This window comes from Plasmopara halstedii (genome assembly GCF_900000015.1).
Source record: "Plasmopara halstedii genome assembly, contig: Scaffold_525, whole genome shotgun sequence".
NCBI lineage: Eukaryota > Oomycota > Peronosporomycetes > Peronosporales > Peronosporaceae > Plasmopara > Plasmopara halstedii.
The window spans coordinates 84452-103748 of NW_020187445.1; the positions used below are offsets into that span (position 1 = coordinate 84452).

The 19297-nt window shown below is 43.0% G+C and overlaps 5 protein-coding genes across 5 annotated transcripts; 3 read left to right on the plus strand and 2 right to left on the minus strand.

Annotated features, from left to right (window-relative positions):
- Positions 1-3574: 3574 nt before the first annotated feature.
- On the plus strand, positions 3575-3890 carry PHALS_10662 (uncharacterized protein; the record flags this gene model as incomplete). Its single annotated transcript, XM_024726126.1, has 2 exons — positions 3575-3816; positions 3857-3890. The coding sequence occupies 2 exons, from the start codon at positions 3575-3577 to the stop codon at positions 3888-3890; spliced, it is 276 nt and encodes a 91-aa protein (XP_024576834.1).
- A 2036-nt stretch (positions 3891-5926) lies between these two features.
- Positions 5927-6466, minus strand: PHALS_10663 (uncharacterized protein; the record flags this gene model as incomplete). The annotated part of the gene is made up of 1 exon (XM_024726127.1): positions 5927-6466. One exon carries the CDS (start codon positions 6464-6466, stop codon positions 5927-5929), a length of 540 nt encoding a protein of 179 aa, XP_024576835.1.
- Positions 6467-12563: 6097 nt separating this feature from the next.
- Positions 12564-12840, plus strand: PHALS_10664 (uncharacterized protein; the record flags this gene model as incomplete). Its single annotated transcript, XM_024726128.1, has 2 exons — positions 12564-12644; positions 12721-12840. The coding sequence occupies 2 exons, from the start codon at positions 12564-12566 to the stop codon at positions 12838-12840; spliced, it is 201 nt and encodes a 66-aa protein (XP_024576836.1).
- A 3350-nt stretch (positions 12841-16190) lies between these two features.
- PHALS_10665 (uncharacterized protein) lies at positions 16191-16784 on the plus strand (the record flags this gene model as incomplete). The annotated part of the gene is made up of 1 exon (XM_024726129.1): positions 16191-16784. The coding sequence occupies one exon, from the start codon at positions 16191-16193 to the stop codon at positions 16782-16784; it is 594 nt and encodes a 197-aa protein (XP_024576837.1).
- Positions 16785-17039: 255 nt separating this feature from the next.
- PHALS_10666 (Target SNARE coiled-coil domain) lies at positions 17040-17527 on the minus strand (the record flags this gene model as incomplete). The annotated part of the gene is made up of 3 exons (XM_024726130.1): positions 17040-17117; positions 17184-17258; positions 17333-17527. The coding sequence occupies 3 exons, from the start codon at positions 17525-17527 to the stop codon at positions 17040-17042; spliced, it is 348 nt and encodes a 115-aa protein (XP_024576838.1).
- Positions 17528-19297: the final 1770 nt, after the last annotated feature.

Consider the following 19297-nt stretch of genomic DNA (forward strand, 5'->3'; position numbering starts at 1 on the left):
GTATTAGCAGACTAGGCCCTAAAATTAAAAACTCTCAGCACCGAAATAATATCTGACCGTCTTCTAGAGGTGGCAAGGGTTACAGACTCAATGAAGGGAAGCCGAGCCGATACAGCTCACACCAAGAATTTTTGCGTCCATGCTACCATTTCGACGAAGCGGTGAAGCTGTATTTATGCGGAGTAAAACATCTGTGTCTCGACGCTCAGATGGGGCGCTGGAAAATTAACACTGTAAGTGCATCGAGGCGATGAATCTCAGCCATACTTAAAAAGGAGCCTACTAGTTGCTGAGCGACTCTGTGGTAGTACACCACGGAGACGTCTTGCATGTCCCTTCGCTCTTAACTGATAAGTATAGGGGTCAGTCTCAAACGCAAGAACGTACTATTTACCCCTCACGGATAATGTCTACACCACTGGAGGCAGGGTGGCCTAATAAGAAAGAACTGGGCTTTATTGCACCTACCGGTGGTAATAATCACTGAACCCTGGCCCGAAAGATCGCCTCTCTCTCAGAGAGAATACTAACAGCTAGGGTTTGCAAGCTGTTAAAACCAACGGTCCGGGATATGTGAAGCCGTGAAAAGTCTGGCAAATTCCGGAGAGTCGTGTTATTTCTTACGACGTGCTGTTGTCACAAATATTATTTTGTACGCGAAGGCATTGAAGTGCAGAATACGGCAACGAAATATATACGTCTTGCGACGGGGCACAAAAAAGACAGGTTTTATTAATATTTTTAGTGAATTTTGGAGATTAAATTAACGTAAAACGGTTTTCTAGTCCAGGGCCCCGTATATAAAGTATGATTACATCGTCGGCAAGGTATGTTGGAGCACCACGGTCCAGATATCATCTGGAGGTCAAAAGAGCTAGATGTTACTAATTTCTCTCCTGATGAAGCACTGACGAGTCATCGATCCACCACTTCTAGCAAAACAAAGCATTTTTTATGCAGGTACAAGCTGCGATAGCTTTCGTGCAAGACCTGGGATTGTTCAAGATTGATAGAAACGGTGTTGCAATGTGCCTCGAGCAGAGCTCAAAAGCTTTGAGCTCTGCTTGTGAGCCAAGGTCGTAAGATGAGGCGGAAAGGGCGATTTGTACATCGCGATCTCTAGACTGTATCTGTAACAGGATTACACGTGCCCTTGTAAAAAGGCGGGTCGCACAGGATTGTGCAACCGTAAATAAGTGTGTATCACACAGTAAGTGTAATCAAACAATTTTGTGGCTACACCGTAACAAGACACCACCACGTGGCAGGATTGCCAGAATGCATATCACAGCACTTCAATTTTGAACAGAAGTATGTATTCGATTGCCTAGGTAAGTTTTAGAGTACTTGAAGGTGGCGGACTGGGATCCGCTACACTCGTACTGCTTCTTGAAAAGAACGTTAGGTCAGTTACCTTAGCTTAGCTTTCTCTAAGCAATGAGCTACTGCAGTCCTGCTGTAGTATCTTTGTTAGGCGAGAAATGATTATTGTATGTCGTGGTCTGAAAAGTGTATCGACGGGAGGACGGTGTATTCTGTCGTCTCCTGTGCTAGCGCTGGTGGAAGCATTGGACGACTGTAAGTCGAGCTAAGCACTATGGACAAGTTGGATGCTTGACCTTCTTACCAGGTATACCATGGAGGTAAGACTGAGCCGGGCAGGCTTGATCAGGTGGCAAGTGCGCTTTTAAGTCGTCCCGACTAGAACTTCAAAGCGGTGACGCCAGTCAAATGTACAGCGTACGGCTCAGATGCAACATGTGCTGCGCTGCTGAAAGCTTTAAAATGCAAGGAGTTTGCGAACTCAGATGTCAGTTGCTGCATGCACCGTTACGCTTTATCTCAGGGCTTGACATAGCACAGCTCCGACTCAGTGTGTAGAGGTGCCTCATGATGAGGACTTCAAGAACAGAACACCGCACGAGGCTCGTGATACGTTTTGGGCGGCCACCTCGGTAAAGAAATGAAATGAAGCTCCGTGTGCGCAAAAAATGTGCACAATATGTAAACACGTATGTGCGTGCGTGTAAAATGTATCAGCGTGATGATTTTTCGATGCATGCGCCTAAGCCTCTAAACAGCAAGCCAGATAGCCAGATCCGACGAAGTGCCGGTATCTCATATAGCTGAGCATAAGTTTTGGTCATCTGGGAGAAGCGTTCGGCAATATCGCTATTGTTGGCTCTGTGCACTGCCTGAGCAAGTTGGGCCATCTTGCCGTCACAAGCACTAACGATACCGTGAACAATATTGGTTACGATACAACCAAGCTGTCCTCGACATAGTGCATCTTTAACGGGGCTTAGCGATTGTATTGGATAAGGACATAGCCGAGCTTTTCGGCATCAAAATGGATATGCCAATAGCTTACTGAATGGTGAGACGAAACACGGGTATCGCTTTACGGTGGATTAATCGGAGCACCCGCGCGAATAGATCGCGATGCTGGAGTGAGTTGCTCGCCCTCATTTAGTTTGCGCTGAATTAAGGCACTTCATGCCTCTACAGGACTTATATCATTCTCAAAAATGGTTTGGTAAACTCACAGTTACACTTGACACCGCAAGAAGCGGATCTGGTCTTATGTGTAAGGAGCTGTCGATCAGAATGGACGTGTTGATAGTAGCCAAGCTAATCTTTGTATGAAAAACAGTGGCTTTATCTCGATGAGATTGAGCGTCACGTGCGGGGTGGGAGACGCTATGGCTGAAAGTCCAAATACGCCAACGCCATTAATATGTGAACCACACTCGAACATGTTGCTGAGCAACTGGTTATATGAGACGCGATTAACTCGCTTGAACATGCAGTATCTGCGGTCTCTATGATCAATTCGCGACCGCGCCACGTAGTACCGCTCACGGTCGTAAAGAAAAGAGATTAATTTATCGTCCCAACATCCTAAGCTAGGTTAGAAAAAACATCCGCTTTCAATATAGAAGTATAAAAGCCGTACTACAAACCCGCTTTGACGATTCAATCGGACATAAAAAGCTCGAAAGAGTCTGTAGCAGGTGAAGCAACGTCGCAACTAGAGTCACCCTTTGCCTTGAGCTGCGACGCAGTTTCGACCCGTCAGAGGAAGACAGTGCAACGATGAAGCTCAAAAAGCAGGTTTTAGATCTGATCAATCACAATTTCAGATGCATAGCGTGATTCTTGGAGAGAATCGATGCACCACCCGAATTAATAATGGGAACAGCTGCGTGACAGTTGGATTTCACTGTTTGGTGAAAAGGGGGTGGCCCCATATCACCAGGGATGTTTGGTAGGTCGGTGCGACGACCAGGGCTGAAATCAGTAAAAAGTGATGTGGAAGGATTAACCTCGGTGTCAGCGTTCCGCTTTGGCAAGAATGTCCAGGTGCTGTGGCCACTTACCATAATTTCTTTTATCAAATAGGCACGGTTGCATATCACAATGTTTTCCCCACTTGAAGGAAGTGCCCGGGTCAACCCTTGCGGTGAGAAAAATCATCAGTCGGTAACTGCTACAGCTGTCTCGTATGTGCTCGCCCCCGCGTGTCCAGACGTATCGTGCGCGTTTTAAAATGTGCTAAACCGTTAGGGGACGTATGACAAATATAAGACTATGTCCACGACTTAATTGTTTAATTGTGGTACAATCTATTTCCGCAAATCTCACGGCTGTTGGAGGGTCTCTGTACGGGCGATGCTCGAACCGCGTCGATTCTGTCAGAGCGTTGAACGTCGCGTCTGATGCCAAGTACAACATCCGTAACGCGAGGGCTGTTGGAGTGGGAGGCGGAGGTCCACTGAGTGCGCTAGAAGCAATGGATTTATCTTCTAACTCCGCGTATGCTACAGAATTTGAAAATATGCTATGTATCAAACAGCCGCGCTATCAGTGAGACTCATCCTTTTGGTTAGAAGGTGCGAAGTCCAAATCAGCACCAGTAATTGGTACTTGCAATGGGGCTGCCGCACCTTGTACAGGGGGTGCTTTGATTCCTATAGTCGGCGTTGACTAATTCACAGGATTTATATTTTAACCAGCGGTACCAGGAGCCTCTACAATAGCTAGTTACTTGGTTTGCTCTTCTACTTTAGAAGTGACATGTGCTTAAAAGTGTCAAACCAATACTCCAAAAATGTACATTGAACCAAAGTTCACATTTCACTTCGTGTATTGTTGAAAACTCGAAGGCTATCACATTATCTGTACTCATGAAGATTTCAGTCGAGGAAAGGTCCACGAGACATATGATTTGTTCGTCTCACGTCAAGCAATACAGCTAGTCTGCTTACTGGATAATGTGAAGCTCTTAGACCATAGTAATGTACATAACCCGTTGGAAAACAATATTCTAAAAGATAAACATACTAAAATATATAGAAAAGCAAGTCTTAAGTTTGCACGAAACCCACTGTGCTTGGAAGCTAATCTAGATCAATCTTAAGCCAACAATTGGGTTCTTTCATAGACGTGTGATTCAGTAGCAACGTGGAAAACAGCTACATTTACTTACACTTGAACTGCACAAATCGTATGGTATAATCTACCCTTAATTATTTAAGCCTTAGTCAATATGTTAAGCTCAAAGCGTGCTCTGACATGAACGCGCTTAGGGTGTGTAATCCAAAGATCTCTACGACACCTTCACACACTTCAAGGCTACGGTCATCAAATCCCTCAATTTATATCTTCTGAGTCTTATAAAGCTTGAGGGATTTGCCGACTAGACCAAAGACTTAAAAGATGAGTTCGCAATGGATGAGTGCACCGTACAGTTGGCTAATTGACAGCATTTGGGATGCCGCATATAACAAAGCTTTCGAGGTCAAGAAAGTTTAAGGAGGGCCCACGGTTCAAGGGTTTTAATTGTCAGCGGAGCCAGTCGGTCCATATGTCGCACATCGTTGATTCATATGAGACCTGATAATTTGCTGTATGTAGTTTGCTCCAGGTATCTCGTCTTTTGATCCCATCAACTTGGAATCGTCTTTCACGGCGACGATGAAAGCAGGCTGTGATGGAGGCATTTAAACGCTAGAGAGGAACGAAATCTGATGACTGACAACTGTGTATGTGCTCAAAGAGTGCTTCGCTGCGTTCAAGGCCAGAGAGCAAAGGATTTCATTCAGCGTTGTAGAGACAGAGGTTGTGAATCTCAGTCCGCACATCTAGACGCATGCAATGCCAGGAACATAAGTCGCGACTAAATATGCAGCGCGAAGTCATCCATCATAGCATCAACTGCTTATTTTTGCTGCAAGTGAAGTTATGAGTACTCATATGACAACACTTGAAAACAAATCTCTAGTGTTTCGATGCTGAACATGTTACCGCCTATTGCGTACGCATCAATTCTTGTCAATGAAGTTTTTAAACAGACGAAAAGATGATTATCTTGCTTACACGACAAGATTTATTCGTCATGATCGCAGTCACATCATGGACGCTGCAAGGGATACTGTGATACATAGATATAGTTGTAATATAGTTCATTTCCGATTCGCCTATATTCGTCGAATATTTCGTTTTTATTTCTTTTAGTTATATTTAAAGTAAGCTTTCAGACAAAACATAGCATAATTATACAAAAAGTAACTTGATACCTGGGAACTAAAATGTTGTTGACGTAAGTTTTAATTCTCGGTCAAGTTCTTGGCTAAAAGTGACGACTTCCTGAGCTCACACAGATAGTTAGACATATGATTGCTTTCCAAAAATTCAAATTAACATTATTCGTGACTATCATAAGATGTAAGTATCTGTAAATTTACATCATTAGTAGATCAAATCTAAAAGCACAGTCAGTGTTTTGGGCAAAAGGGTGTATGTATTAGATGCAACTACAGTATATCACAGATTCAATCGCGACAATCTCAAAAACTTGCAACATATGCAATTCGAGGATGTTACTTCAACAAAGCCGCAACATTCCTGTAACTCAATAGTTTGCTTACAAGAAGTAGGCGCCAACAGCCATGATGGTTGCGCAAGCAGCACCCATAGTAATGTGTGAGGCAGCGCTTGTGCTAGAATCGGCGGGAGACGAACCTTCAGATCCGCTCTGCGCCGTTGCTTCAGGTAAAGAAGATGTAGAGTCAGGTGTTGAGGAATCAGGTGTGGTGGCATCGGGGGTTCCGACTTCATTAGGAGTCCCGTTGTCTTGTGGAAGTGATCCTGTCGTGGGCGCGTCGCTTGGCGTGGCGCCGTCAGTCTGAGTTGTTCCATCCGCGGCAGGCGTAGCGGTAGTAGTACCATTTGTAGGGGCTGCTTCAGTTGAGTTAGACGCACCAGTCGTTGTAAGAGATGCTTCAAGTCCAGTTCCTCCAGCTTCTAAGGAGGCCGTAGCACCGGTAGCTGTCGCACCAGTTGTACCAGCCGCACCGGTAGCAGTCGCACCAGTTGTACCAGTTGGGACAGTATTGGCGGCTGATTGACCGTTTACAGAAACAGCAGCAATGGCAGCTAGAACGAGGACTTGAAAGATCTTCATAGTTGGAAGTTTGAGAGTAGGAGTCGGTTTGGACTTGGGATCTAGTGAGTGAAAACGAGAATGAGGTCATACGTCGCTCAAGCACTCGAGGTAGAGGGTGTGAAAAACCTCACAGATCACTTTTCTTTCGTTTACCATACGATCACGCGACATTGTCACCTTGTGGTTCGACAGATCTCGCGATTAAACGATAGGAAAAGTGTAAAGGCACGTGGACAGGTCGTGACCAAGAGAATCGAATCAAGATTTTACTCTCTTTGGAAGTGTATGGAATTCTTTCCATGGAAATGCTGAAATGCCCCGTGCGGTGAAATGATTTGTAGTTCGGAAGGTAATGTGACAATTTAGTACGAGAAGCAGGTGTGTCGTCCTTATCGTTTGCATCAGATGAGGATAAAAAAGAAATTCTCTATTCTGTCATTTCTCAATACATAGCTCTATGAGATGCTTCGAGCTTCTTAATCTTTCCTGTATTTATCTACATGGGCGCTTGTGTTTGTCAAAAAGTATACTTTGGGATATGGTAGAGTACTTTAGCGAGCATATGATATGCGGCATATCAATTGTTTGATCAGATGTTATAATACAACGATCTAGACTTTCTTCTTGATTGATGTGTTAAAATATTCATAATACTGTAAAAAAACACTATGTAAAATGCTGATTTCTGAATTCTACTACTTTAATTTTCTGACTGTTTTTAGATCGTTCGTCGGTCATGATGGTAGCTTCATAATGTTCTAAGCGTTGCTGCTTAAACACTAGAGTGGTCCTGATGTCTACGATGAACGACGAGAACATACCTATGAGAAACACCCCATATGTTGGAAAGGTGGTAGAAGGATACATAAACTAGACAATGACCAGAAACCTGTGCATGGAATTCGCGGGAGAGGTGCGTTGCCTCAGCTGTGGTTACCTAACATTTGCTTTTAGTGTAGGTTACGCGTGCTGGAATTGCATATGAGGAAAGGTGAAATAAGTAAATCCATGTGCTAATAAACGTGCGAGCAGCGGATTTTCATATAAATGAAGTCTCTCATAAATCAATTTGATGTGAGGCACACAGAAATTCCATGTGCTGTAGTATTGTCATTCGGTTAGGCTCAATAATTAAGGTTGCGACTAACGAAGATATTATCATACTTTGAATTATGGGTAGAGTAGATAAACTAATATAGTTTATGTTGGTTAGACGCAAAAATACAATTAGAATACGTATTTTGGAGATATTAGAGGTTGTAATTAAAGTCTTAAGTTTTTTATAAACAACACAGTTAATCTCCAACACACCAAGCACAAGTTTATCTTACTTGTGTATAGACTACAAGCCGAGCTCTTCTGAAAAGCGCTTGTCAAGCACGATGGATAAATACTACCCCGTCATTAAGAAAACAAAGCCAAGGTTCTGAGCCATTTTGGCCTTTAAAATTGATCTATCAACTATATTTGATCCCACAATTCGTCTGGCAATAACTTTTAGTATCTGAACTCTCATTTTTATTAGAATAGTATTGTGTTCAAAAGTATCTCTTAAAAATAATTTTTAAGGAGCGTGCACGATGCAGGCAGCAGTTAATGCAAAGCACCTCCTTACCGAGAAGTAGTCTTAGTTTCAAAGTCTGCATTGATCAACGCACACACGGTGAGTAACGCCCTAGGGTGTCGAAAAGTGTGAGTCTTTCAATTGACTAATACCTGCACTTGCACAGATTATACAGTGTTCTGTATAGAATTTAGGCTATCCAAACACGATAATTCATAAACTTGCTTTATCTACTATTTATGAGAAATATATATATATATCGCATTGCGTGATGTAGCTAGCTACACATGCGTTCCACGGACCTCTTCTATTCCAAGTCCCATCATCCTCATCCTAGTTATGATACATTAACACGGTACTACACGCTAACAAATTTGGGCTTGATATATGGCGGACGATAGTGTCACGTGTCCGTACATCTTAGTTGGGTTCGTACGACCAAGTTTTGAGCGTGGAACAAGGCATTTCTGTCTCATCTTCTATAGTAGCAAGAGACCGATGGTGTGCTCAGTCATAGGTGGCAACGGCGCTAAGCAAATATTTGAAAGTGAGAACCGAATCTCTCAAAGATCCTACATCTTGTTCTTCATCAGAAATTGACTGCATCATGACGGAGCGGCCGAGACACTTTCCGTGATACAAAAAAATGGCATTCTCTTGATCCCCGAGTGGAGCCAACGGAATGCGAGCCTTGGCGCACTAACTAAAGCTTTATTTGACGTCAACATCCCCCCTAGCGGCTTTACCTGCCTTTGCTCTCACTTTTCCAACGCTCGCTTCACGTTTCTACTTATTTGTTGCGTAAGAAGCGGTCTGTAGGACCAAATCGCTATAAAGCAGAAGATGGATATATTTCCGGTGATGGCGAATGAGTGCTTTACACGGAAAAGGCTCGCATAAGCGGGGTTGTGGTACGGTCTTAGCAAGCTCATAGATAAGCTGGGTCTGCATTTTCTTTTGAATTGCCCAACCAAGCTCAATCCCTTTGTGATCACGACCGTAGAAGATCTAATGTAGCGGGGCCGCAGCGTGTTCTGATAGACTGCAGACAACGCATGAGTAGGTAGGCCAACAGAAATTATCCTAACATTTAAGTTACCCCACGCCGCTTATCACATCCTGACTTTCAATCCTAGTGTCGCGTAATTGAGCAATGATGCTCATTGAGATTAAGTGGTCGATTTTGCTACGAAGTGCAGCTGGGCTGAGGTTACCAAACCAATTCTCTACCGATACCAAAGCCACCTCGTGGGGGTGGCGCGAAAGCATGGGATAAGTCAAATCCCATCAAGCTGAGTTCAATTCTGTATGGAGTGTATACTGCGATATTTAAGGCAAGCTTAAAAACCGAAAGGATGTAGCACTGGCACCGCGGTACATACCCGCAATGCTTTGGGAGATGCTTTTCATCGTATGACTGGCGCTTCCTGTCTAACAATCGGTTTGTGAGTGGTCATTGTTGGATATTTATAATCCGGCGCCTAACACCTTATCAACATTCTTAAAAATGCTGCTGAAAAGCACGAAACTGATTCCAGAGTTTGGTCGCCTGCAAGCTATTCGACAGAAAACGTTATCTAGAATGTACACAGTCGGAACGGGGTTCTCGACTCGCAAAGACCGCGATGTTGGGATTATTCGCTCATCCAAAAATTTACAAAAGTACTAAGTACGACATTTGCCGAAACCGGCAGACAATTGTGAAGTGCCAGCTTATGTGACAAGATTTATATCGACTACACAGATCACACGTGCGCATAGAAATGCTTACTAATGGTACATGTCAAACAACAAGCTTACTGCGATCATCGAGTCTAGCGTCCTTTACCTGTCGAATGGTGATATCATGTGTCTCATATAGTATTCTGAAGATTTAAGAAACGGATATCTGAGATCACGAGTCGCCAGTTACTTTGATGATATAACATGCGAGAGATAACACTCCATCTATTCCAAAGCGTATAGCAGTGCAATACATTTTTGAGGCTGACCCGTACATCATATACGTTTTGCTCATTTATTCACGACATCGCCATCTCGACAGCTGGTAGTCTTTGCGTCACTAAAGCGCACCACGATCACATAAAGAAGGTATATATTCTGCCTCTTAAGTGCACATGGCAAAGATAGATATCATCATAGATGAACATATTGTCATTCTGTGTAAGACGTGGTGACAATTGCTCTCTATGAAACGACGCATGGTCTATACAGCCCACGGAAGGCTCACAATTTAAGCAAGTGTACATTTAAATGCCAAAGGTCATGTCAAGTATATTTTTTTATTTACCGACCGGCTGAATTTTGTGCCTTATTGTAGCGAAATTTGAATGCAATGACCTGTCATGCCCATTGTTATCTGCTATTGCAAAAGACCAAATCATCAGACGATTTAGCATGAGCGACTTTAAATTCGGAAGGGCTAGGATCGTGGTACACAGGATGATCGTCTTCACAGCGTCGAGAACCGCCTCTTCTGTCGAAACACTAGAGCATTCGATTCCCAAATAAGTAGATTGATCCGTAACTGTTTCATGACTTCTTCACTTATACTGCAATTGCCCAAAATGTTGACCAAGTCGGCCAAACTTCTTCAATTGCTTTGCTGAGGAATCCGATAGTTTGTCTTTATAGTCTCGACTTCTGTCCTAAGTCATGCATTCTAGTAAAACATTCCGATTTAAACACAAACATCACTTTAAGTCGGTATAAACCATATTAAGGCGCATACACACGAGCAATGCTTTTTTGCTGCTGACGAGTATATCGACATGCAATCGATATAGCTACACGACTATCTACGAATATGTACCCTCGAATTTGGTATGCACATATGCACAACGAGACCTGAACAGCAGCGTCACTGGACGACTGAGTGTCGCTGGTACATTATACAGTATCTAACTACTCCTGCAGCATCCCGCTCGAAGCATAAGTGGAATGTCTTTCGCTCGTGAGATCGTTTGATCGCATTTATTTAACAAGTCAAGGTCGTTGAGTGGGCTCACCCGGCCATGCTATTTCGTAGCGCGTCGATTATGCGAATCGACGTATGCACCGAAATGATGACTGCATCACGAGGATTTGAAGCTCGCACAATTTTCCACTTAGTTTTAGTCTTTCTGACGGTACGTCAGCACCAAGCGAAGAGCTATACCTGTCACCAAACGTGCTTCGTGCTATAAACGTATGAAAGCTTAGCTGACGTCTCATTGATTTCGTTGTTATAAGGCGATTGGCTAACGACGCTATGCTTGGCTCCAGAAACCGGATACGCCTTCCCGATCAAAAGGCGACATACTTGGTGGTTCCGCCACCATGTGTTGTAATTTCATTGGCGAATGATGAAAGCCTTGTAGAATTTGAGAATTGACGTTCAACTCGTCATACACATTGCGCTGTGGATTACCACACAGAAGGATTTATATTATTACCTGATAAAAGCTCCGATTCTTTACCAGCATCAATTGTTTCAAATTGTTAGTATCATCATATTGAAAATTTTCGACCGCATCAACTCAACTGGTCGAGCTCATTAAGAACTTGCGCCTAGAGAAGTGTCAAAGCAATATCCGATCACTTCATTACGATTGAGTACACTTCCTCACAACAAACACTTGGGGATTGTCTGATCCAAACAGTGAATGTGATACACAGTGCGACTGGGACAACTCAACCGCTTGGACTGGTCTCCACTCAATCGAACGCAAACTGGGAGACTGTGTGGCGCTCTTACCTTTTCCAGCTGCGAAAGTCTCTTGGTACACTATCCAACAGCTATAAGAAGTTTTACTTCTCCTTGGGGGTACTGCTTCTCGATCGTGGCTCATTGATGCTTCACCCCCCCTCAATCTCTGCAAAGACTCCTAGCCATATCGCCGATAATCATTCTGAACAATCTCATGCTCTGCATCAAAGCCGCCAGAGCTCCATTGCCGAATCAATAGCTCTTTGATTTTTCAGCAATGTCGATTTATGATGTCATGATACTTATTTGCACGGCATGGAATGCTTCGACTTGCATTCAATAAATTCCTGTGAGGTTCTAGCCACGCCACACTCAGCTCGATAAATATCTCCATTTTTGGCTCAGAAGTCAAACAACGTGTCACGCTATCGAATTACCCAAACGTTGCAGAACAGTTCAAATAAAACTCAAATATTCCTATAAACTTTTCCATCACAAGCACTATCGTCTGCATTTGGCATCTACGCAAAAAAATTGATTTTTTTATTAGTCGAACAACTGCACGCTGTTCCTGAGCTCTTCAGATTTTCCACATTTTGACAAAACCCAGAACGTAAATATAAACAGTTGACATGTTAAAGCTTTAGCTTATTCAATCTTTGATATGGTCGCTCCCTTCCGGGTCGAGCCTTATCGATATCGACCTCCGCGAGATACAACAGGACGCATATCTTTCAGTAGACCGCTATTCGAAACCGAGACTCGACAGTATCCGCAACAATCTCACGTGTGCGACCAACCTCACACATGTCATCGTAAAATGGGAAGCTCGCTTATGCGCACGCTAATGCTTCATCCTGGACATGGCTGCAATCATGGCCATCTCAACCCCGTTGAACATTCAAAGCTTGACGCTTCGGAAACGCAGCCTCATTTTAGGGGCTGTTTGAGCTCCATCGAACAATTTGCTGAAATATTCATGAAAATCTGGTAACAACGCATTTTTTCCATAGCTACCAGGCGCCTTCAGACGAGCCAGAATCGCTTATAGTCTTTGGGCCGCCGGCTTTGCGATTCCCATCGGCTCAGTTTTTAACAGCAGCTTTATCAAGCGTGTCTTGCTCTCCTGAGAACAAATAATGAAGCACATTGTATCCGTCCTACCCGATATACAGATTTATTCAATAAAAAGCGTGGGATGACGGCAAGTAGGAGTAAAGTGGTCGCCGTGCATTTTGCACGGGAGAGGCTTTGACTCTGGAATTTCGCATTTGTTCACAGACAGAGAACCTGTGCCGAGTCGCAAGCCTCTTAAGTAGCAGGTACGATATTTGCTCTACTTACAGGAGAATTGTAAGGCATGTCTGTCGATATGTCATAATAAAACTTATGTAGCCCATTGCGTGACACCTTCAGTCCACATATATCACGGACATAACTATCACGTAGTTTCACAGCCACCATCCCTACGTAGTGAATTCCTCTCAGAGCTTGACCTTGGTGCCTCTGACTTTCCTTTAAGCCAAAGGGCCAAGTAGGTATACTAGCCGACTGTAAAGTATGAGTTGGCTATTGATAGTCCAAAAACGAAATGCAAAGTCGTGCATCCAGCAATCCGCAACACTAGATTTGACTTGTGAGGATGCCTGATAGGCGAGGTGACGCGCCTTCCCCCGTCTGCGCTCGAATGTAGTCATCTAATCTGAGGAAAGCAGAAACTTACATACGAAGTTCTCATTGAGGGATCTAGTATTATAAATGCTGCTGGATATGCGGTAAGGAGTACTGAAAATGAATCGTGGGTTAGTCGGAAATCCCAAAAGCATTGTTGGAGCGAGCCGGATGCATTTTTGGCCTCTGATTGAGCTCATGACCCACCCCAGATTCCTTGAGATTTTGCTAGTGTGTGACTTTAAATCGAGTCGAGTCAATCCACAATCCCAACGGGACTTGATCTCAAGAAACCTTCTTAGAATCAGCTGCAACCCTAGCGCTTGGATCGACTCAATACACCGGTTTCTGTCTATTAGTGATCAGGTTGGAATACGCGGCAGGATGTCTAAAAAGCCTATTTCTGGGAGTGGTGCTACTCAAACAAAGATGAGACAATTCGTAAAGTACGTCAAGTTGGGAAATCTGGCAGATGAAGAATGCTTAAAGTAGATTTTAAAGGCTCAAAGGTAAATTACTATAACAAAGTCCCATGATCACTACTTGGTACAGAATCAGGTGATTGAACTATGAATAGACAAAATCCATTAAGCATATGGCTACCAGCCTCATGCTATGCATGACATAGTTCTGATCGTGATGGATTGTAAACATATATCTTCCGTAACATTCCGTGATATTAAAGCAAGAAATGTAAGTATTGCGTATGGATCCTACTTTCGAGGCGTGGATGGCGTCTTGTGTTCTATGCACCGATTTTAAGTAAACTCGTATGATCAGAGCTCTCTCCGCGCGAAGTGCACGACAGCCATATTGCTTCATCTCCTCGGTGTAACGAGGTCTTTTTCAATCACAAATGCTGATTTAGCAAAAACAGTGGCAGCCGTTTTGTCCTTGACCATTGCTACCAGAATCGAGAATTGATCTCCGAAAACCGCAAAACGTTTGTACCCGATGCTGTAAGAACACTCTGAAGTGTACGAATGCACTGACTGTACTATTTCGTATACAACACATCGTTTCGCGACTGTGCGCGACTGGGAGGCCTCAATGCTCGTACTATTTATCGACTGTGGCGGGACTAAGTAAAAGAGTTTTTGTGAGACACAAGGGTTGCTAGCCTCAGGTCAAGCAATACCCATGTTTTGTCACAACCCACCGTAGAGCATATACCTTCCAAAAGCAAAATGACTTGATCCTGAATAAATGTGTCACTTCGTATCAAATGAATGAGGTAGCTACGTAATTTATCACTTAGAATGCTCATGGTTTTGCTCTGGATTGGTGCGGACGAGCCCATCCTCTGTACATCATCACGTGGTCTCCTATGCCAAAGTTACTCTGCGCAAGATGCAAGACACGGCAACCGCGTTGCATGAGGTACATTTATGGACCTGATACTCTTATGTGTATGTTTTACTTCGTGTTGCTTGAGAATAGTGAACGTCAACTTTGCCGTGCGACAGTGACTGGCTACCGTTCGGTCACCGCCAGACCCAGATCTAACACCCACTTGTTGTAGCAGTTGAAAGCTTAGCATAACTCATATATGCTAGTATCAATTGTACATACTTTCATCCAAATAATTGTGTAATTTACCAGAATCACCATCGATAAGCAACATCCCATCTTAGTAGTGCCTATTGCAGTTTTTAGCCATCAGTAAAGGTCCACTTCTCTCGCTACATTTTCAAAACACAAAGTATACCGGAATGAAGCTAATTACAGAAACAGCATACGCTTTTCCAAAAGTCTGTTTGTTTGTAAGACAGGCCTTTCTAATCGTGCGAACATAAAGCAATGTAAGGAAGCGAACTACAGTTCAACCTTAGTATCTTATACACTTGATTGATTGGCTCATCATACCCACACAAACATAAATTAAATTTCAGATCTCGATTTCCTAGTCTGTAAATAACTAACTAAAAATCAATTAATTATATAGGTCAAAGCTTATGATTTACCCGGTTAGCGCAAAAACGCTCGGTGCTGGACCGTGTTATCCTACTTCAAGTATTCCAACGTACCTCGGATATACATGTCATTTACAATAGATGACCGACTATACTTTGCGATCCATGTCAGCAGCTTCGCACGAACATACGAAAAATCGTTTTTCTGAGCTCTTTTGTGCAGATGGCATTTCATATCGGTTTAGGACTTGCTCGGATTCTAAATTGTATCGGTGAAAGAGCCTGAAGCAATAGCTATAGTCTTACGGCGTAACTATACATCATATGCCTCTTTCAAAATCAAAAGGGCAATCTAAACAAAAAAGCCTACCCATCAAACTTAGAGGTGTCTGCGCATATTTTTTTGAAAAGAATCGTTTGTTCCAGTTATATCTCAAGGCTCACTGCGCCATGAGCAGAACTAGACCCAATCCATAGGGATGTTCAAGGAGAGAATCACGTCTTAACGATTTTGTTTTTACGATCAATGTATTGTGGTATCATTCTCACAACAGCATTTCAACCAATTAGACCTCAAAGAAAACTCTAAGATTCAGATCCTTAAATATTGTTGTCTCAAAGGCGTGACTATTGTCTCAATTGTCATGTCGTCTAGTTTCTCCATTAAAGCATGGTGAAAGTTCAGGTAACCCATTTCCAATATCTGGAGTGGTGCCTTGATTTAGGCTAAACCGTTTACAAATGCATATGATATTAGTTAAACGTGCTTCTTTTTTATCTGAACACATCTTTATTTTTCTTGTCAGAACGTAAAAACGGGCGCAGTAGAAGCAAGTCGAAAATGGGAACGATGGTGGCATTAACATACTTACACTGACTTCCTATTAACGCGCAATACAACAAGAAATGGTGCGCGCAATCTTTTTGACGGTAGTTATCTTTGTAGCTCCATCCATGGTACAAAGTTACGCCAAGTACGCCGAATTGGCCCCGAATAATGCTCAAGTACCCGGTAACCCAAATGTTGGACATCTTGATCCGGCAGGTGAGACTGGAACTAGTCCCTTTGGTGACGCATTTTCCAAGGCTGGAAATATGTGGAGTGTGGCATTATGTCAAGCAGACACGGATAACGACGGCTTTACCAACGGACAGGAACTAGGGGATATGTGTTGTACGTGGGTGCCAGGCAGCACAGCTGGACTCATAACGGACGGCTTAAGTGACCCATCAGATCCTTCTAAGACTCCTACAAATGCTGAGCTTCAGACTGGATGTTCGAAACCTTCGGTCTCTGCGAATTTCTCAGGCAGTGGCGTAGTAGACGACACGGTAGGCACAGTTGTTCCCGTTGGTCCATCTGTCGGTGGCCTTCCCATGGATGATGATGAGGACGACGACTCAGAGAGTGCAGTCGTGACAGCTGGTACATCAACAGCAACTTCGAGTATCGTGGTCATGGGCTTGGCATTTATTATTGCTCTTGCTGTTTTATTGTAAATGTTTGCGTTCATGTTTGTTAGTCTCTACGACTGTTGTGGAGCAAGTGTATCAAACAAAGCTGTTCTTCATGCGTTAACAATATATTGCCTATCTATCGACAATTATTTTAACTAGAAAAACAATAGTGAAACTGGAACATATACAATTAAAAAAGGCCTACAGTAATAGCGAGCAGTAGATTGTTTTCTGCTCAAACAATTCTCTTAATACCCTACTGTGAGCGACGTTTAACTGGCAATTGCACTCGTTTGCTTAGTTTGACGATGGAATGACGAATACAATGACCAAAATCCCCACAAGCACAGCAATTACGCCATATAACTTGCACACCTGAGCAATACAAAGCCATTAGTTGTGTTAAGAATTAATGACAACGTTCAAAGAATAACCACTTGCCTTCTTTTTGCGAGCATTTACCGCACGTGCTACTTGTTCTTCTCTTGAAATGTCTTGTGTAGCTGTATCCATGCGCTATTCATATCAACAACGCAATAATATTGTAAGAAATCAAGTTTTAAACCACACCAGACCTTCCTATTGCTTACAGTGCCAATGTCGTCAATCATGATATTCTGTTCAATCACTTCACCATTAATAGCATGCGCATGATTCTTAAGACCCACAACACCGCCATGAATCTGATCCAACAGCGCATCCTGTCGCGCTAAATCGTCAGCACGGCGTTGATCGAACTGCTGTTGAGCATCCATATTGCGATAATTCTCTCCGTTTTGTGGCATACTTTAAGTAAGTCTAATGTAATGATGAAAGGGCTCTCAATGTATGAGAGAAAGCGAGTTTCGCGTTATATGAGAGAGACGTCAGTTAGGTGCCTTATATGGTGTGCGATACCGCAAAAGTTACATGGATTTTTTGCAGCTGGCGATTACTGCCTACGTAGGGGTAGGCTGAAAAAGTAACCAAAGTTAAGGTTTGCTGACTTTATAGAGAAATGATTGCGCACCTTTCCCTGATGGCATCAATAACAACTTTGAATCCATTACATTCCTTTGTGCTACAATTTTAGTACATATAGAATTAACAAGCAACGACTCACAACTCAACAATTTAATATGGACAGTACGCTTTGGCATCGTATGCACGCTGTTAGAAATACAGCAGTATTCTCAGTACACACTTTAGATAGAAGTGTGTAATTACATTCCGATATAAATTCAGCTTGCTTCTATAACTTGTAGTACTTAAGTAAAGCAACAATAATAAAGGGAAGCTATAACGAATCTTTGCGTATATGACACGTTTGACAGGTCACTTAAGAATGTAAACGTACCAAATGTAGATTGCGATGAATAGACTTTTTTTACATTTCTGATTGGTAGCAAGCTGAATGCCCTTCTGCATCAGATTCTAAAGCTTTACGCGTTAGGCAATGGTTATAGCAAATTGTGCTCTTTGCGAAATCTTTATCATACTCCATCGGTTTTGACCGGAACTCCCCATAGCAACACGAACTTCAATTACGAGTAGACTTAAGACAATATATATGTTGGTTTAGCGTGCTATCATATAACGGAAAACGGTACTATCAGGCAAACTCAGCTTTAAGATCGTCCTCTCAGGTTCACATCGCTGCTTGGATTCTGCAGGAACGCACTGTTCTAATGTGCGCGTACGCCTTACATTACCGTGCAATTTTGCAGAACACAATATTTAGTATACAAAGGTACCCAAGTATTGCTACGAAGTTCTCATCGTAAAGATCCGTGGAACACGTGGACTGTCAGCCTCACGTCACGCAAATAGCTTTTCTGTCGGATATTGTAATTGCGTAGACTTTGTGTTATCTTAGATATTATCAGTTTCAAATACACATTAGCAGAGCAAACTAGGTTACCTAGGAAGCCATTGGATCCGCTCCTAGGTACATCGTACGAGCTCAACATCCGTGCGCTATTTATGCGGGCTCTTCTAGTTAGAATCATTTCTTGTGTGAAATACACAACAAACTCGTTGCACTTGGTAGCACTTGCCAATCCCGCGACTATATCGCGAAAACACTGTGTCCTCATGAGGAAAAAATTTAATTGTTCGATAGCATATCATATGGATGGCTAGACACGCATGGAGACTTATGTCTCTTGATTGTTCCGAAGGGGTTAGAGATCTGATGTGCCAAAAAACCAGAATCGAAATTTGCTCGTCCGGAGACGTTTGCCAGCTATGAGTTTGCGATGACGACACACCTCTTATGACGCTATAATCGGGTGTCAGTGGGATGATTAAAAAAACTTACCTTCATGCTATTGATGATGGGACTCACAACCTGGTAGAGCAAGGAAAATATAGATATCTCTTGCTGGATGAGAGGAGCTAAGATGGACATGAATTCGTTTATACTCCAGACGAAGCGATATCGCGTGGTGTAATCGGATCTCGAGCTAGCAGGACGCGTGAAAAGTTGTGCTGCAGCACCCAACGCATTATAAAAAAACGGCATTCTTGACTTGCGAAGGTTCAGGTTACAAATGTTGTGGGTGGTCGCACCGCTT